The sequence below is a fragment of the Rhinoraja longicauda genome, chromosome 3 (genome assembly GCF_053455715.1).
Source record: "Rhinoraja longicauda isolate Sanriku21f chromosome 3, sRhiLon1.1, whole genome shotgun sequence".
NCBI lineage: Eukaryota > Metazoa > Chordata > Chondrichthyes > Rajiformes > Arhynchobatidae > Rhinoraja > Rhinoraja longicauda.
In genome coordinates, this window is record NC_135955.1 from 53,798,645 (window position 1) to 53,816,898 (window position 18,254).

Sequence of the window (18,254 nt, forward strand, 5' to 3'; positions counted from 1 at the left end):
CCTATGTCTTGCTGACATGGAGGGAGAGGTTGTTGTCTTGGTATCAGGTTCTGAGATTCTTGATCTCCTTCCTGTACTTCATCTCATCATTATTTGATATCTGATCCACTCCAGATGATGTCATTGACAAAGTTTTAAATTGAGTTGGATTGGTATTTGGCTGCACAGTCATGAGTATATAATGAGCATAGTAGAGAGCTAAGAATGCATCCTTGCGGGGCACCAGTGTGGAGGATTATCATAGAGGATGATCAGTCACCGGTCCTTACTGATTGCGATCTATTGGTCAGGAAGCCGAGGATCCAGTTGCAGAGGGGATTGCTGACTCCAAGTTCCAAGAGTTTGGAGATGAACTTGGTTGAGATAATGGTATTGCAAGCAGACCTGCAGCCTATGAATAGGAGTCTGACATAGGTGTCCTCCTTATCCAGGTGTTCCAGGGATGAGTGTAGGACCAGGGAGATGGCACCAGCCATGGACCTCCTGTGGAGGTAGGCAAATTGCAGTGAATCAAGGCTGCCTGCTAGATTGGATTTAATGTGCACCATAACCAGCCTCTCGAAGCATTTCATGATGGTGTAAGCCAAGGCCACTGGATGGTAGGCATTAAAGTACAAGATCTTGCTTTTGGCACCTGGATGATAGTGGTCTTCTTGAAGCTGGTGGGTATCTCAGAATGGAGTAGGAAGAGATGAAAGATGTTCGTGAACACTCCTGCGCAGTTCCTAAGCACATGGCCAGGGACTCCGTCTGGGCCAGTTGCTTTTCGTGGGTTCACCCTCAGGATGGCCAATCTAACTTCTGCAACAGTGACCCTGGAAAAAGGCACACTCGAGTCTGACGAAACGGACATAGAATGTATCTATTGCATCCGCTGCTCTGGATGTCAACTTATTTACATCGGCGAAACCAAGCGCAGGCTCGGCGATCGCTTCGCTGAACACCTGCGCTCGGTCCGCATTAACCAACTGATCTCCCGGTGGCCGAGCACTTCAACTCCCCCTCCCATTCCCAGTCTGACCTTTCTGTCATGGCCTCCTCCAGTGCCATAGTGAGGCCCACCGGAAATTGGAGGAACAGCACCTCATATTTCGCCTGGGCAGTTTGCAGCCCAGTGGTATGAACATCGACTTCTCCAACTTTAGATAGTTCCTCTGTCCCTCCCGTCCCCTCCTCCTTCCCAGATCTCCCTCTATCTTCCTGTCTCCACCTATATCCTTCCTTTGTCCCGCCCCCCTGACATCAGTCTGAAGAAGGGTCTTGACCCGAAACGTCACCCATTCCTTCTCTCCTGAGATGCTGCCTGACCTGCTGAGTTACTCCAGCATTTTGTGAATAAATACCTTCGATTTGTACCAGCATCTGCAGTTATCTTCTTATACATAGAATGTATTAAGTTGGTTAAGGAAGGCTGCACTATCACCAGCGATGCTGCCTGACTTCGCTTTGCAGCCAGTCTCATAACTTCTATCATTATTTGCTGCATTACAGCAATTTAAGTAGTTCAACAACTCATTAACATTTAAAATGATTAGGTTTCTTGACTGCAATACATCGTTGAATAATGAAGTTGAACTTTAATTGATGCACTTGATTCTCACTACTATACTTAAACCTAATTTTTGAAAAAATAAATTAAATTTAGACAAATAGTTCAATTTACTGGAGACTACATTTAAATCATCACAATTGCATTAATCTTTTCAATGCAAATTAGCGAACCAGCAATCTTGATTGTACAGGATCATTATATTTTTTAATATGAAAGAGGAATGGTTAAACAATAGTTCACCAATGTGCATCCTAGCAATCACATACCTCTGGGGTTTTTTTAGTTCATGAGAGCAAAATAGATAATTCCATATCCTATATATGCAAGTTTGTTTCATTTAATTTTTAAATGCTTGCAATCATATTTTTAACATTTCCCAAAAATTTGTTTTGCAGAACTGACACTATATATTAAAGTCAATTTCCGGTTGACTATGCAGAAACATTAAAACAAAATAAAACTGCAAGCAACAGCAATTTAGTTTAATTGAATATATTTGGCCTACTTTTAACAAGTGGATGTAAGCACACTTCTGGAAACCTGGAAAAACTAGTTTATTAACACACGCTTTGCTTTAAGCCCACATTGCAAGTTTCCATGGAGAATCGGAGAACACATCACGAGTTCAATAAATCCATTCACTGAATAAGTAATCAAAAAATGCCTGTTAGAATGGGTATGCACAGAGCTCAGCTTATCTGAATATTCCTTTAGCAAGATTTTAGCTCAATATCTTCTTGGAACTCTCTTCTCTAAATAATCAGTCAGTTGCCCAGGGGGTGCTCTTATGTTGTTCTGTTTACAGTAGGCCTTGGCTTCACTGAATGTGTACAGATGTGGATCTGCCAATAATCTGATTTGCAAGATGTTCCATGGCTTGGGGAAGCAAATAACTGGTGCCTTGTGTACAAAGGCTGGACTGTTATTTTCAAAGGAAGCATATCCACATCTGGCAGAGGCAGACTGAATGGACTATGCAGAAGACAAAATGCACCAAGGGGAAATGAGGAATTTTCTGCACCATGTCCAGTGCTTTCATTCATTCAGTAATAAAACATTACAACTACTGATGTGCACTTCAGTGTTTACAGAGCTTTCTAACCCAGCTAGGCTGCAATCTGCCTATATTTATCAACTTAGCTACAGGTTCAAATTTACTTCTTGAAAATGAAACAACATGCTCCATGCATTTAGACAAGCAGAAATAGCAATAAAAATACATGTAGTCACTAACCTAACCTATACATCAATTTTAGTCTGCTATATTTAGAAGATATAATTTATGCACCTCATTTAAAGCATTTAAAAATATTTATTTAATGATATATCTTTATCCTTACCCTGACAAATTTAATCCACAGGTGCTCATTTGCTGTCTAAGAGACTGAAAGTTGGAAAATATACTTTTTCAATCAAACTTCAACTCAAGACTTCCACCAGTAGGTCAAAAAGTAAAAACAACAATTGGTGTGATTCTGGGGCATATTGAGTAAGTAAACCCGTAAAATTAATCCTAAATGTAGGATTATAGAGTTATAGCCTAGTCATGACAAGGAAACTGTCTTTTCAGCCAAACTTGTCCTCGCTGACCAAGTTCCCTAACCAAGCTAGTCCCACTTGTCTGAGCCTGGCCCACATCCCTCAAATCGTTCCTGTACATGTAGCTATCCAAGTGTTTCTTAAATATTATAATTGTACCCATCTCTACCACTTCCTCTGGCAGCTCGTTCCATATACACACCACCCTCTGTGTGAAAAAGGTGCTCCTCAATCCCCTCTTCACTCTTTCCCTCATCAACTTAAACCTATGCCCTCCAAATTTAAACTCCCCCACCCTGGGGAACCAGCTGTAGCTATTCATCTTATCTACGCCCTACTTGGTTTTATAAACCGCTGTTCGGTTACACCTCAACTTCTATGCTCCAGGGAAAAGGATCCAATCATTCCAGCCTCTTAATAACTAAAATCTTCCAGATTTGGCAACATCTTCATAAATCTTTCCTGTACTCTTTCCTGTTTAATGCCATCCATTCTACAGCAGGGCCATCAGAACTGTACACAGTACTCCATATGTTGCCTTATGAATGTTGTCTTGTACAGCTGTAACATGACGTCTCAACTCCTGTATGCAATACCCTGACCAATGAAAACAAACGTGACAAATGCCTTCTTCACCATTCTGGCCTTATCACTTTAAAGGAACTTTGCATCTGCAACCCTAGGTCTCTCTGTTCTACAACTCTCCCCAGGGACCAACCATTTATTGTGCAATTCCTCCCTCGTTTGTCTCACCATAATGCTACATTTTGAATTTATCAGAATTAAACTCCATTTGCTTTTCCTCAGTTCATTTGCCCAATTGATCAAGATTTCTGTTGTAATCTGATAAACCTTTTCACTGTCCATTGTACCACCAATTTCAGTATCATTCGCAAACTTACTAATCATGCCAGCTACATTCACATCCAAATTAGTTTAATTTAGAGATACAGCATGGAAACAGGCCCTTCGGCCCACCGAGTCCGCACTGACCAGCGAATCTCGCACATTAACACCAGCCTACACACACTAGGGACTATTTTACATTCATACAAAGCTAATTAACCTACAAACCTGCACATATTTGGGGTGTGGGAGGAAACCGAAGATCTCGGAGAAAACCCACGCAGGTCACGGGGAGAACGTACAAACTCCGCATAGACAACCACGCATAGTCAGGATCGAAACCGGTTTTCTGGCACTGTAAGGCAGTAGCTTTACCGCTGTGCCACCGTGCAATTTTAAATTGTTAAAATAAATAATGAACAACAACCAGCACCAATCGCTGTGACACACCACTCGTTGCATTCCTAGGTCTGAGAAACAACCCTCTGTCTCCTACATTCAAATTTTAGATCCATTGGTTAACTCACTCTGGTTCTCATATGATCTGACCTTCTAGACTAACCTACCACGTGGTATTTTGTGAAAGGCTTTGCTTAAGTCCGTGTAGACAACATCGAGTGCAGTGCCCTCAATTCTCTTGGTTTACTATCAAATTGGTGAGCCACGATTCCCCCCACATAAAGCCATGTTGACTCTCTTGAACCATCCCTTGCCTTCCCACACGCATGTAGATCCTGTTTCTCAGAATACCCTCCAATTTCTCCACCAATGATGTGAGGCTCATCCATCTATAATTCCCAGGCTTTTTGTTACACCCTTTCGTAACTAAAGGAACAAAATTAGCCACCCTCCAACCTTCTGGCACGTCACCCGATGACACAAATATCTCTTCTCTAGCTTCCAACAATGTCATACACTTAGAGTAGTAGATTCATACAGTATGAAAAACAGGCCCTCTGGCCCACCTATCAAACCTTTTGTAGTTTCCGGTAATATTTTATCTTACATTATTTTTAGAATTTACATTTATATTATTTTGTCTGGCATTTTCTTAGTTTTAATTTATTAGTTTTAATAAACCTTTAAGGGAATTTTGGATTGTGCTTCTGTGGATTAGTATTATCCTAGACAGGCTTAGGTTTAGAGTAAACAGAGAGAGGTGTGAGAACCATCCGCAACCCTTGCAGTCGCTTTCTACATTTTTGTTTGGAAATTCCTTGTCAACTTGCCTGAGGTTCTCCAACATCTTTTTCTTGAAATCCCATTACTGCTTTCTTTCAGCACTGAGAAATAGCATTAATAGAGTACAGAGAAGATTTACAAGGATATGGCCAGAAATGGGAAAAGCTGAGGGATATCGGCCAAATGCAGGCAGGCATAACGAGGGTAGATAGGGCAATTTGGCCGGCATGGGCAAGTAGGGCTGAAGGGCCTGTTTCAATGCTCTATGACTCTATGAAAATTAAGTACAAAACCTTGCAACTGAAAATACAAGCAATCATTTGATTTAGTTATGTAACATTCGTCTATTTTCTTACCTTCATTTTCCCACTGTATTTGGGATCAGAAATGGTTGCAAAAGCAGCTTCTCTACTCTGCTTTACAAACTCAGGAAACTTGGAAAATACATGTTCACAAACTTTTCTGACGGTGGATTCCTAAAACAAAATGCAAAAATCAAAACAGTAAATTGAATGGTGATCAAAAATCTTCTTTCACGTCACACAGCACTGACAGAAATATGAAATAATCAAAAGTCAGGAAAGGAAGGTCCTATTGCAAATATATGTCTCGATGTTGCAATTAAAACTTTAAAAAAAGTTGCACCAGCTTTTTATTACAGTGGGGTTCTGGGAAGCATCCATTTGTTCATTGCAGCGAAAGTCTTTGAATTATTATTGGTAATGAACTACAACATTACAATGGGTTGGATCTTCCAACTTGCCTTCTGACATTTAATTACGTTATTGCTGTGACAGTGTCTTTGGGTCAGAAGGCAGGTGGCTCCATGATGACTTGCAATGATTGCCAAATGTCCAATGTCCCCAGTAGCTGGTCTGTTGACACGGTATGGAGGTCTCATGGAAACTCCTAGCCTTGGCTCGCGAGGGAGGGGGTGGGAGGCAGGATAGGTTTCATACTGAAAAAATGGATAGCAAATTCAAAACACAGGTCATATTTTAAGTAGATCAGTAAATTGCAATAATGGCAAATCAGCTGTCCTTTACAAATGGGAATCTTTTTTTAAAAATCAGTCAATTTTCATTAACTGGTGCAAGGCAAATAATTTTTGAAACTGTCTAGTGATTTGGGGGGGGGATGAAAATTCCTTTTAGTTTGCAGACCCATATTGCTAGCTTAGAGTAGTCAGAATTCCTAGCTTTTCCCCACTTTCTTACGTCTTAAGCTGAGTCCACTCTCATCTGGACTTCATCTACTTCAATAACTTTCTACTGAAGCAAATCAGCTATGGCAGGGCCAAATTAAACCAAATTGAAAATCTAAACACCGAAACCTTAGGGTAAAATCAGGAAAAAAGTCAGAAAAAATAATAAAAACTCACTAAGCATATCAGGTTAAAGATCCTTTATCAGAATATTGCTGGCAATTTCTATTAGTCTTTCAAATTAACCCAAACCTTTCATATCAACATTCATTTCGGAGTACAAATAAGAGGGGAAACATTGACTGAAACATGCTCTCTAACTGAAAGGTTATGGATTAATGGAAACAAGCTGATCATCATATCTAACTACAGGAGAAACACTTTGCCAGTATGAAATTGGTGATCAAGGGAGCCAGGGTGAGGAAGGGCCAGATAGCCAGAAAATGCTGATGATTAGTTGGGATTTGACCCCAATCTGATTGAACATTGGACTTCCAGTAGGGCTTTCACTACTAAATGGAAACTGGCAATGGGTATCAGTTTCTTGAGGGATTGTGAATGCCCAAAATGCTCAAGGTTTCAATGTAAGGCTCTACCAAGACCAAAATAGATGGTGCCGATCGGAGGGAAAGGAACCTGTTACAAAATGTTCTCATTCCATGTGGGCAATCGCTTTACTGTCAATCTCCAGAAGATAATGCTTCTGCTGTAAATTCACTGTGAACTATATTATGCTACACAGCTACAAAGCATGGGAAGGGAATTATAAATGTGTCATAGCAACTCCCTCTTTCTCGTATATACACATACACACACAAATGATGTCAGTTAGGCATATTGCAACTATCACGAGCCAATTTCTAAACTCCACTGGGAGTTTGGCAGAACAGGTCGGGGCAATGAAATGGTCTAAGTTCTGCTTGCAAGTACACGTAAAGTTGCCAATCAGAAATGATGCCTTGGTACTCAGGGTGCCTTTCTGCAGGAAACGTTTATTTTCTTTCCCCAAATCTACATTATTTCCAATAAAAGTCCCATTCATTGCATTATCCCAATTAATGTGGGCGTACTAATTAAAAAATAACTCCCTGGCACCTCTGAAAGGGGCAGCTCGTCTCAATCCTGCAATTTACTTGAGCAAAAATCAAGATGCTGAAGGAAGCATCCATGGAAGCAAAAGGTCAGATGACATTTTGAGTCGAGACTCTGTATGCTGCCTGGCCCACTAAGTTCCTCCAGCAGCTTTTGTTATGCTCCAGGTTACAGCACCTGCAGTATTTTGCAATTTACTGACCTGCTTGAAATGAAATCCTCATTTCACAACGTAATTCCATATACAGTGGCCTGATCTGTATGAAATTCCCTTCTTCTAAGCCTGTAACAGCTACAGAGTGGAACATCTATTCCCATCACCCCCCCAAAAATAGTTTGATTGCCTAATATTGCACAAGGGATCTTGGACTCATTTGAAAGCCATCAGATAGCATCGCATCAGTATTTCACTGAGGCATAATCTCAGTTATGTACCCTGGTGTGGAGTGATTGCCCACAATTTTTGACAAGAGATTAAAAGTGTTACCGACTAAGCTTTAAAAATTGATCCTAAAATTCAGTCACATGACCCTGTTTTTCACGCTGCCATTATCTGAAAATTTGTTCATTCTCAGACTGAATTGAATTGTGCCAGTGTTTAAATTTAAATGGATACTTTATCGCAAATCACCCATATACTGATGACACCGTTTCCTGGTCAGTCAGGAACAAGATGATGTATTTTCCTCAGGTTGCAGAGCACAGCCTGGGAAATTAGGTCACATTGTCCAAGGAATAATGTCACACCCTGAACATCCAAAAATATTAACATGTTACTTGATTTGCAGTAATATTGATAGTAGCCACCTAGTGCGGGGTCTAGTCTAGTGTTTAATTGTTTAAAAGCTTCCCCTCAGTTTTAACCCCAAGTACTCCCTAGATCTTCTTCCCAACACCCAGAACCCAAGTAGGCATCTATATATCATGCATATCTCTGCCAGCCTAACCTTGCTGGCCAGTCCTTGCTCTTTGCTCTTAGCACATTTTCACAAAGTGCGGAACGAATTATTAATATTATCTAAATCCTGGAAGCACAGACACCAACCAAGACTTGCACCCTGGACAGTTAATGGCGTTCCATACACTGACCCTTTACGATATCATTAAAAATGCAATGCATTTTTCATCTGCTGATTCTATTGCTGAAAAGCGAAATCAAGCAAATACCTGCATCTTGCTAGTGTTCTCATTAGGCTGCAGGAGTGCAACATGATTTGATATCTTACGGAGGACTGCCAGATAACTAAAGTAGATTTGACGTACTGTAGAACCTTCTCCATTGCGCTGAAACAAACAACAAAAAATTCTGTATTAGTAATTTCAAATCGATCATATGTTTCTATTAAACAACTTAATAGAACCTCTGCCGGGTGCCATTTTTTCAACAGGTTCACGTGATGTGCCCCGAGCAAGTGTGTATGGGCCAGTTGTAACACTGTGAGACGAAAAGCTTTTGGCACTAACAACTGCTCTGTTACCTCATCTTGCCCTTTTTTCATCTGGTACAGAAGCCCATTCTTTATAGCAAAATGAGGGTTAAATTTGCATGCCTCCATGACACTTTTGGGACAAGTTTCTTCCCGGCTGCTATCAGAGTTTCCAAGATCAGATTAACAGACGGAACTCAGAAATAAAAAATATATCATCATTAGACCCTAATTTAGAATTGTCTCTTTTAGTTAAGAAAAGGAATGTTTTGCCAGGTGTGGCAAACTTTTAGGGATGTGCCATTTTCATTGCATTTATGAATCTGATAGATCAGTAATGTTCAACAATTGTCTTTATGCTTGGATTTCTTTACAGCTTCAGTTAATCTAGTGCAACATCACTAGAGACTGAGAGGTGTCACTGTGATAAAGAAAGACTTGATAAAAATAAAATATTTCATATGAAAGAATGGCAATGCGCATGGTACTGTTCCATAATGAAAGTCCAAGTCACCTTGCAACCTCCTAGCATCCTCTTGGCAGTTCACACTGCCACCCAGGCTTTGTGTCATCTGCAAATTTGCTAGTGTTACTTTTAATTCCATCATTTAAATCATTAATATATATTGTAAATAGTTGCAGCCTTGTGGCACTCCACTCGCCACTGCCTGCCATTCTGACAGAGACCCTTTTATTCCCACTCTGTTTCCTGTCTGCCAATCAATTCTCTATCCATGTCAATACCCTACCCCCAATACAATGTGCACTTTGGCAAGAACAAGGAGGCAGATTATTATCTCAATTATGTCAGATTAAGAAAAAGCGAAGTGCAACGAGACCTGGGTGTCCTTGTACACTAGTCACTGAAAGTAAACATGCAGGTACAGCAGGCTGTGAAGGAAGCTGCATGTTGGTCTTCATAACGAGAGGATTTGAGTATAGGAGTAAAGAGGTCCTTCTGCAGCTGTACAGGGCCCTGGTGAGACCACATCTGGAGTATTTTGTGCAGTTTTGGTCTCCTAATTTGAGGAAGGACATCCTTGCTATTGAGGCAATGCAGCGTAGGTTCACGAGGTTAATCCCCAGGATGGCGGGATGGTCATATGAGGAAAGATTGGAAAGACTGGGCTTGTATTTACTGGAATTTAGAAGGATGAGAGGGGATCTTTTAGAAACATATAAAATTATAAAAACACTGGACAAGCTAGATGCAGGAAAAATGGTCCCAATGGTGGGGATGTCCAGAACTAGGGGCCACAGACGAAGAATAAAGGGCAGGCCATTTAAAACTGAGATGAGAAAAACTTTTTCACCCAGAGAATTGTGAATTTGTTAACTGCCACAGAAGGCAGTAGAGGCCAATTCACTGGATGAATTTAAAAGATAGTTAAGATAGATCTCTAGGGGCCAGCGGAATCAAGGGATATGGGGAGAAGGCGGGCACGGGTTACTGATTATGGATGATCAGCCATGATCACAATGAATGATGGTGCTAGCTCAAAGGGCCAAATGGCCTCCTCCTGTATCTATTTTCTATGTTACTTGGCCAAGGAAAGAACATTGATCACGACATAACGACCTCCTACTTTTTCCAAATGGTCTCCTTAAATTGTTAGCTGCACACTTGAATGACCAAAACAGTGAGAAGCTCATCATTTCAGTCAATTTTAACCTTGAAGGCACAAGAGACTGTAGATGCTGGATTCTGTAACAAACAAAAAGAGCAGCTAGAGGAATTCTGCAGGTCAGACAACAACATGCTGAGTTTCTCCAGCTGCTCTTCTCAATTTCAACCGTGCCCTATTCCTTCAGTGCAGCAATAGAGTGGCAACCTGGATTTTATGTCCAATTCCTCAGTGAGTTTTTAATTCAGAGTTAAATTTAATTTAAGCCAAGATGAGGCACAGTGGAATTCTGAATGATTATAAAGAAACTGCTTTGCCAGCTATAAGGCTCCCACGTAAGGTAAAGTTGAAGAATTTCAACTATGGGGCCACAATTTCAAACTGCTCACATTCCTGCGCCAAAATGCAGTGAAAAAAATCACACTAATGGAAGGAAATGGAAATGTTGTAACACTTCACCAAAGGGTTAATGCATAGTGGAACAGAGGGGAGCTTTACTCAAACTAATTTGTGCAATTCCCGACCCAAATTTAATTCTCACACTGACTGCCAAAAGGAAAAAAAAAGAGTTCCATTCAGAAGCCCTTGACTCGATGAGTAGAAAACCCAGCCAAAAGTATATATTAGAGAAATAGCAGTGTTTACTTAAAACAATCCAGCATAGGGAGAACACTGAAGAATTGCTAAGAAGGGACACCCAGAATTTACTATGTGTAAGTTACAAGGTGATTCAAAACTTAACAACGTAGCTTAAATGTTCATCGGAGTGTATCCCCCTGTTACTGGTGGTTTAGCTGGTATAAATGACTCCAGCATCATTTAGCATTTAGCACTAAGGATATAAAATGGGTTTTTTAACTTTGAGCTTGCACAAATAATTTGGGGATTCTAATACCTCGGTCTCAACTGAGAGATATGTTCCTTTGGGTGGATGCAGGGAATTGAGGCTACTATTGAAAGTTTGGGAAAACTAGTTTCTTGAAAGTCCTGTAAAATTTAACTGAAGCATTCCACCTATTGCCAGCAAGATCTGAACTGAAACAGAGCTCAGCAAAATCCCTACTTTACTAAGTTAAAGCCTACAGCCCCCCAAAAGGACGTCAATCTCTGTTTTGATGAGTAATCAGTCTGATCCTCTGGTGTAGTCTCAATCACAGTCATTCTAATCTTGATTTTGGGGAGGGCTGGTAGAAGCGGGGGAATGAAATTCATTTTGCAGAGAGTGTAGGTGGAAAATTAAGGCTACCAGATTCCCACAGTGAACTTGCCAGTCATCCTTCATTCTCCCTCTGTTAAAACTTCAAGTGATTGCATTTGAGGCTGGCTCAGTTCTTGTTCCGAAATCTTTGCTTAACCCATAGCATGTCCCCAGCCTATTTTCTGGAGTTACAATACAATGCTTAGCTTCTCATTTCCATTTGAATGTAATGTGGACATGGAGACTGGGCCAAAACAGAAACTGTTTGGAAATTTTAATGAAAAAAACACACACAAGTATGCATTATATTATCAATGCCAATGTGATTTAATTTAATCAAATTTAGCACCTGTCTGTTTGACTTTCATTGAGTGAAACATTGAAAGATACAGCAATGGAAATAGGCCCTTCGGCCCACTGATTCCACCACGACCATCAATCACCCGTTCACTCTAGTTCTATGTTATCTCACCATTGCATCCGCACCCTGCACATTAGGGGCAATTTGCAGAGGCCAATTAACCTGCAAACCTGCACTTCTTTGGGAAGTGGGAGGAAACCAGAATATCCAGTAGAAACAGACACAGTCACAGGGATCCATGCAAACACCGGAGACAGCACCTGAGGTCAGGATCGCTCCCTAGATCTCTGGCACTGTGAAGCAGCAGCTCTATCAGCTTTGCCACAATGCCTTCATTAACCAATTCACCAATAAGACCATCGATCTCCAATTCTCGTGGCTGACCTTATAACAGCAGTTTTTCCTTTTTCGGCCACTGCTGCAATCACATGGACTCCAGCCACGCATCACCAACTTTATATCTTCTGTCTCCAACACCGCCTTATACACAGACTGCTGGAATCCTGTTAGAGAGCAGTAAACCACCTGAGAAGAAAAATATGCTTAAAATGAGGAAATTCTGGACTTCTTAACTCATCTATAGATAACCATGATCGCATTGAATGGCAGTGCTGGCTCGAAGGGCTGAATGGCCTACTCCTGCACCTATTGTCTATTGTCTATTGTCTATAACCAGTTAGGTCATTTGTGACCAGTTTAGGCACTAATCCTGGATGTCGGTAACTTATTAAATTACAATCATAATTGTACCATACCTATATAGAAACCCGAGATCTTTCACTTTATTTGAAAATCAAATATATGTAGATGCTGGAAATCTAAAATAAAATTGACCTGAAACATTAACCCTGGTTTTCTTTCTTAGATACCACCTGTGATTTTCAGCATTTTCTGTTTTTATATTAATTACTAAGTTTCTTTGTGGCTTCGATGTGAGGACACATATAAGTAGACGTGTATCAAGCCAATGGAAACAAGACGTTGGCAGAGGACAGTACCATCTAAAGTTTTCTGTCCAACTTTAATTATAAATTATAACTAAATTAACATTAAGAAAGATGCTGAGCAACGTTAACAGGGAAGTATTACTATACTCATGGTTCAGTCAGAGAATGGTTTTGAGACAGATTTTGACACAAGGAGGATATTTGAAACAGTGATAACTTAACTTTAATTAGCTAATTTACAGTGTTCACTTAATCAATTACAGTTTCAGTAAAACAAAGGAAAACCTAATGAATGTTCAGAATTCTTAATAAAAATATTTTAGAAATATTCAGCAAGTCAATCACTGCAGAGAAAATATCATGTCTAACCTGACAATGATCTTCAGCATTATCCTTTTTCAACATAATTTATTGTTGTTTGACAATTCACACCCAAAAATTACAGCTGAATAGAGCAATTATTTAACTACCTCCCAAAATTAGTTTTAAAAAAAAGAGGTAAAAACTCTAGGTCCAAATAAAGTGATGAGTTTTCTGAAATCTTTGCTCTTTCCAAGTTACTTATGTACTGAAAAGCAAAGTGGACACTAAGAATTACAGGGAACAACAGCTTGGCTCCAGGTGTAGATTAGGACTCTATGACATTTGTATTGAGGTCACACATCTACCTAAGCATTCCAAAACCTCACATTTATACAGGCATATATGTTCAAAAATATTTACCTTGTAATTCAAACAATTTAACCCAACTCTACTTAGTTGTGAGCTGAGGTCTTGTGAATACTTAATTTCATTTATTGTGCACTTATGTTGAAGAAATTTGAGTGAAAAACATGAATAATGTCAACATTTCAGCTTGAATAAAAATATCAGAAGTTTGGCTTGAAATCACCTTTAGCTCATACAACAATGGGAAAGTATGGGACTGCCAGGTAATGGGATTGTCAGATATTGGGTAGCAGCAGGATGAGGATATACAAGTTCAAGGGAAAGACATTTTAAAAATATTACCATCAACTTCTAGTTTTTAAACAGAAAGCGACTGATGGTTAGCTGAATAACTTTACAAATCTGGGTCTGCTAATATGTTTATAAGGCACATGCCTCAAACGTAAGCCCTATGCTGGATTTAATACCTGCAGGTTTGGTAGTAACGTAGCCACAGCTGGATTCAAAGGTTTTCCTACACTAATCATGGGCAAAGAGCAACAGATCATCAAGCAAATGTCAGCATTCCTCCAGTTGAAATCACATTGACCCCTGAAATATATGCTCCCCAACCCACCACCAATTTCTTGGCTCTCTAGATTTCTCCAGAACTTCCCTCGTGACCCACTCTATCTTGTTCTCACTCCTCCCTAACTCTTACTGCAGCATTGTTGCCTGGCAGCAAACCAGCTCTCTGTTTAACCAGCTGCCGTTAAAGAAGTGCACCACAATCTCTGGGAAATTCATATTGCAGATTTCTTAGTGATTCGTCTCTTCACCTACTCCACAGATAGCACATTCATCATAATTATATTTTAGAGCAAAGCAACAAAAATCAATTGTCATTTCTGCATGTTGCACAACAAAGCCATAGATGCTTTGAGACTGTCAGTATGAATTTACCTTACGTGCATAAACTGTAATGCATTACTGTAATTATTGTGTTATACAGAACATCGGAAACAAGAGATAGACACAAAATGCTGGAGTAACTCAGCGGGACAGACAGCATCTCTGGAGAGAAGGAGTGGGTGACGTTTCGGCTTGAGACCCTTCTTCACACTGAAAACAGGAGCAGGTAAACCCATTTGGTTCCATGAATATGCTCTACGATTCAATAATGTCATGGCTGATCTCATTGAGGAGTTTATAAGCATTCCTCGGCAGATTTTGATGCAAAGGTTAGCAAACTGCATTCATTCAGAAATACTGATACATTGCCAGGTTGATCATAATTTACCAGGTCTTCTTTTCTTGGGAGTTGATCACTGATGAGGGATTTGGTACGCCTTAGAAACCAAAAGGACATGCGTTTTGCCAACCGTCTCACTGATTTCCTTCCAACAGCTAGTTCTCGTTTAGTTGCCCCATGTCTCTGACCATATTCAATTGGATTGCCAAAATCTTCCTTAAAACGAGCTCTGTTGCCTAGGCAACCTGGTAGGGCCCTACAAACAAAGAATTGCGAGTGACATTTCATTACCTCGGCCAAAGAGAATCATAAACAGAGCAAGGAATAATTTACACACTCACACACTTGCTACAATTCATTCGGCAACACCTGTGAAAATGCAACATTCAAGACCTCTATAGATAATCTTTGCATAAGTATATATTTCTTCAGGAAATAAAAGTAATTTGAGCTTGCTTCTCCCTCTGCCTCAATCCTTCAATGACAAAAACCAGCTTTACCATGGAATACTTTGAATCTTTTTGGGAAATGTTTTGACTGAAAAACTACTTTCAAGAACTTAAGTTTTATTTTAAAGTAAACAAATCTATGACAGGTTGACTGAGCAATCCATGATAAATTGTTAACAACTAAGTCAACAACCAAGGCTCAAAAATGTATAATATAATTAAACATTCAATTGTATTTAGATTATTATCCAAAAGTACTAAACTGCTTCGATATAATTTAACGGATTGCTAGTGAAACATGTGGATTTGTATAAGACCTTCTCACTTTGCCGCACCTTAATCTGTTTCACAGTTCCTTGTTGGTAAGTAAATGAGGCATGCATTCTGGAGGCTTAATATTAAACATTAGTTCAAAAATATGTTCAGAGAATTCGACTTAACAAAATCTCTCATCCATAAATAGCTAGGAACTCTGCTCACTGAGCCTTCAACCATCAATATCTTGGGGGTTATGATTGATGAGAAACTAAACTGGCATAGCCATATAAATACAATGGTTACAAGAACAGTTGAGAACGGGTACTGCACCAAATGACTCACCTCCTGATTCATCAAGGCCTTTCCACTATATATGATCAGGAAAATACTCTGCACTTGTCTGGATGAGTGCAATACAAACCACTTTCAAACGCTCAATATCATCAAGGACCAGTCTGCTTCTTTGGCATCCATCAACAACCCTAACATTCATGTTCTCCACCACCAGAGCAGAGTGACTGCAAGAGCACCATCTAGATAACATACTGCTGTTATTTGCTCAGATTTCTTCAACATCATCTCCCAAAACAGTGATTTCTACATCAAAGGACAGCAGCACTGCATGAGAACATCACCATTTGAAGGTTCCCTTCCAAGTTGTGACCATCAATAGACAATAGACAATAGGTGCAGGAGGAGGCCATTCGGCCCTTCGAGCCAGCACCGCCATTCAATGTGATCATGGCTGATCATTCTCAATCAGTACTCCGTTCCTGCCTTCTCCCCATACCCCCTGACTCCGCTATCCTTAAGAGCTCTATCTAGCTCTCTCTTGAATGCATTCAGAGAATTGGCCTCCACTGCCTTCAGAGGCAGAGAATTCCACAGATTTACAGCTCTCTGACTGAAAACGTATTTCCTCATCTCAGTTCTAAATGGCCTACCCCTTATTTTTAAACTGTGGCCCCTGGTTCTGGACTCCCCCAACATTGGGAACATGTTTCCTGCCTCTAACGTGTCCAACCCCTTAATAATCTTATACGTTTCGATAAGATCTCCTCTCATCCTTCTAAATTCCAGTGTATACAAGCCTAGTCGATCCGGCCAAATTGCCCTATCTACCCTCGTCATGCCTGCCTGCATTTGGCCGATATCCCTCAGCTTTTCCCATTTCTGGCCATGTCCTTGTAAATCTTCTCTGTACACTTATCCATGTTAAACTGCATCTGCCATGCATCCGCCCACTCATACAACCTGTCCAAGTCACCCTGCAACCTCATAGCATCTTCCTCACAGGTCACACTACCACCCAGCTTTGTATCATCTGCAAATTTGCTAATGGTACTTTTAATCCCTTCATCCAAGTCATTAATGTATAAACACTAAAATGCAGACAGGAGCCTTAAAACTTTAACAGTCATCTTTTTCATGTATTTCTATACACCTGGCAACCACCAGAATTAAAACTTGGAGATATTTATCCTTGCACCAGTTGCCTCCTGGTGAGATTTGTTAACACTTGGAAAGCAAATACAATTGTTAAGTGCTGCTACCAGTTTGATCAACTGCTCTGTCATTGAACAAATATGCCTGTTCTAGTTCCTACTTTGCAATCAAACATATCAGAAGTTTAACTGAAATAATTTGCAGACTTAAAATAAAGAGTGCTTACCAGTCCATGACACACCATAACTCATCCATGTTATTCTGCAAAATGGTCCCAGTTAGCCCAATTCTAATCTTGCATTTGAGGGCTTTCAAAGCCTGTGTGATCTGAGCTTTAGGATTCTTGATCTTGTGGGCTTCATCCACAAACACTGCAGACCATTCAATACTGTGGAAGAAGCAGAACTACATTTAACATAATATTCTATTTCTTAGGGATGTCTATGACTCAGCAATGGAACACATTTGAAATATAGTAAATCATCAACAAAAATTGCAAACTAACAATAATAATTTTACACATGTCTTTAATAACAGGACTTGTTAACAGAATCAGAACTAAAATAATTGTAGGATCTTTTGTTTTTTTCCAGTGGTACCACGGAAATGTAGAATACATTGTTATTGGAAAATATTAAACAAAAACATTACATTCTGAACAAGCTAGATCACTCCCAGTTGATAGCAGTGCGACTTTCTCAGAGAGGCCTAGGTTTATTATTGTCACATGTACTGAGATACAGTGAAAAGCTTTGCTTTTCATACTATCCAATCAGATCAGATACTATACATAGATATTATCAAGTCAAACTCAAATACAATAGGTAGAGCAAAGAAGAAAATCTTGAACAGTGCTGTTCCAAATCCAAGTTGTTGGCTAGTTGTCTTAGAGATGAGTTTCGGGCCAGGGAGATAGTGTCTGCAGTAGACCTGTTGCAAAGGTAAGCAAACTGCAGTGGATCAGGCTGCCTACGAGACTGCACCATCACCAGTCTCTCAAAGCACTGAATGTCAGAGCCACTGGACAGTAGTCATTGAGGCACGCTACCTTACCTTTCTTTGGCAGCGGGATGATAGTGGTCTTTTGAAAGAAGTGGGAACCTCAGAATGGAGTAGTGAAAGGTTAAAGATGTCTGGAAGTATTTCTACAAGCTGATCTGCAAAGGTCGTGAGGACGTGGGCAGGGATTCTATCCCGGATCGTCACTCTACACTTATGATCTACAGGT

At 40.1% G+C, this 18,254-nt stretch overlaps 1 protein-coding gene across 2 annotated transcripts in view; it reads right to left on the reverse strand.

Moving 5' to 3' along the window:
• Window positions 1–18,254, reverse strand: part of ercc6l2 (excision repair cross-complementation group 6-like 2) — an 86,465-nt gene that overhangs the window by 47,382 nt on the left and 20,829 nt on the right. For both annotated transcript variants that reach the window (XM_078396148.1, XM_078396149.1), the window contains exons 6-10: window positions 17,253–17,414; window positions 14,922–15,129; window positions 12,411–12,551; window positions 8,583–8,699; window positions 5,476–5,595 (exon numbers count right to left, since the gene is read on the reverse strand). In XM_078396148.1, coding sequence (XP_078252274.1) covers window positions 5,476–5,595; window positions 8,583–8,699; window positions 12,411–12,551; window positions 14,922–15,129; window positions 17,253–17,414 — 748 coding nt within the window. The remainder of the gene's footprint in view (window positions 1–5,475; window positions 5,596–8,582; window positions 8,700–12,410; window positions 12,552–14,921; window positions 15,130–17,252; window positions 17,415–18,254) is intronic.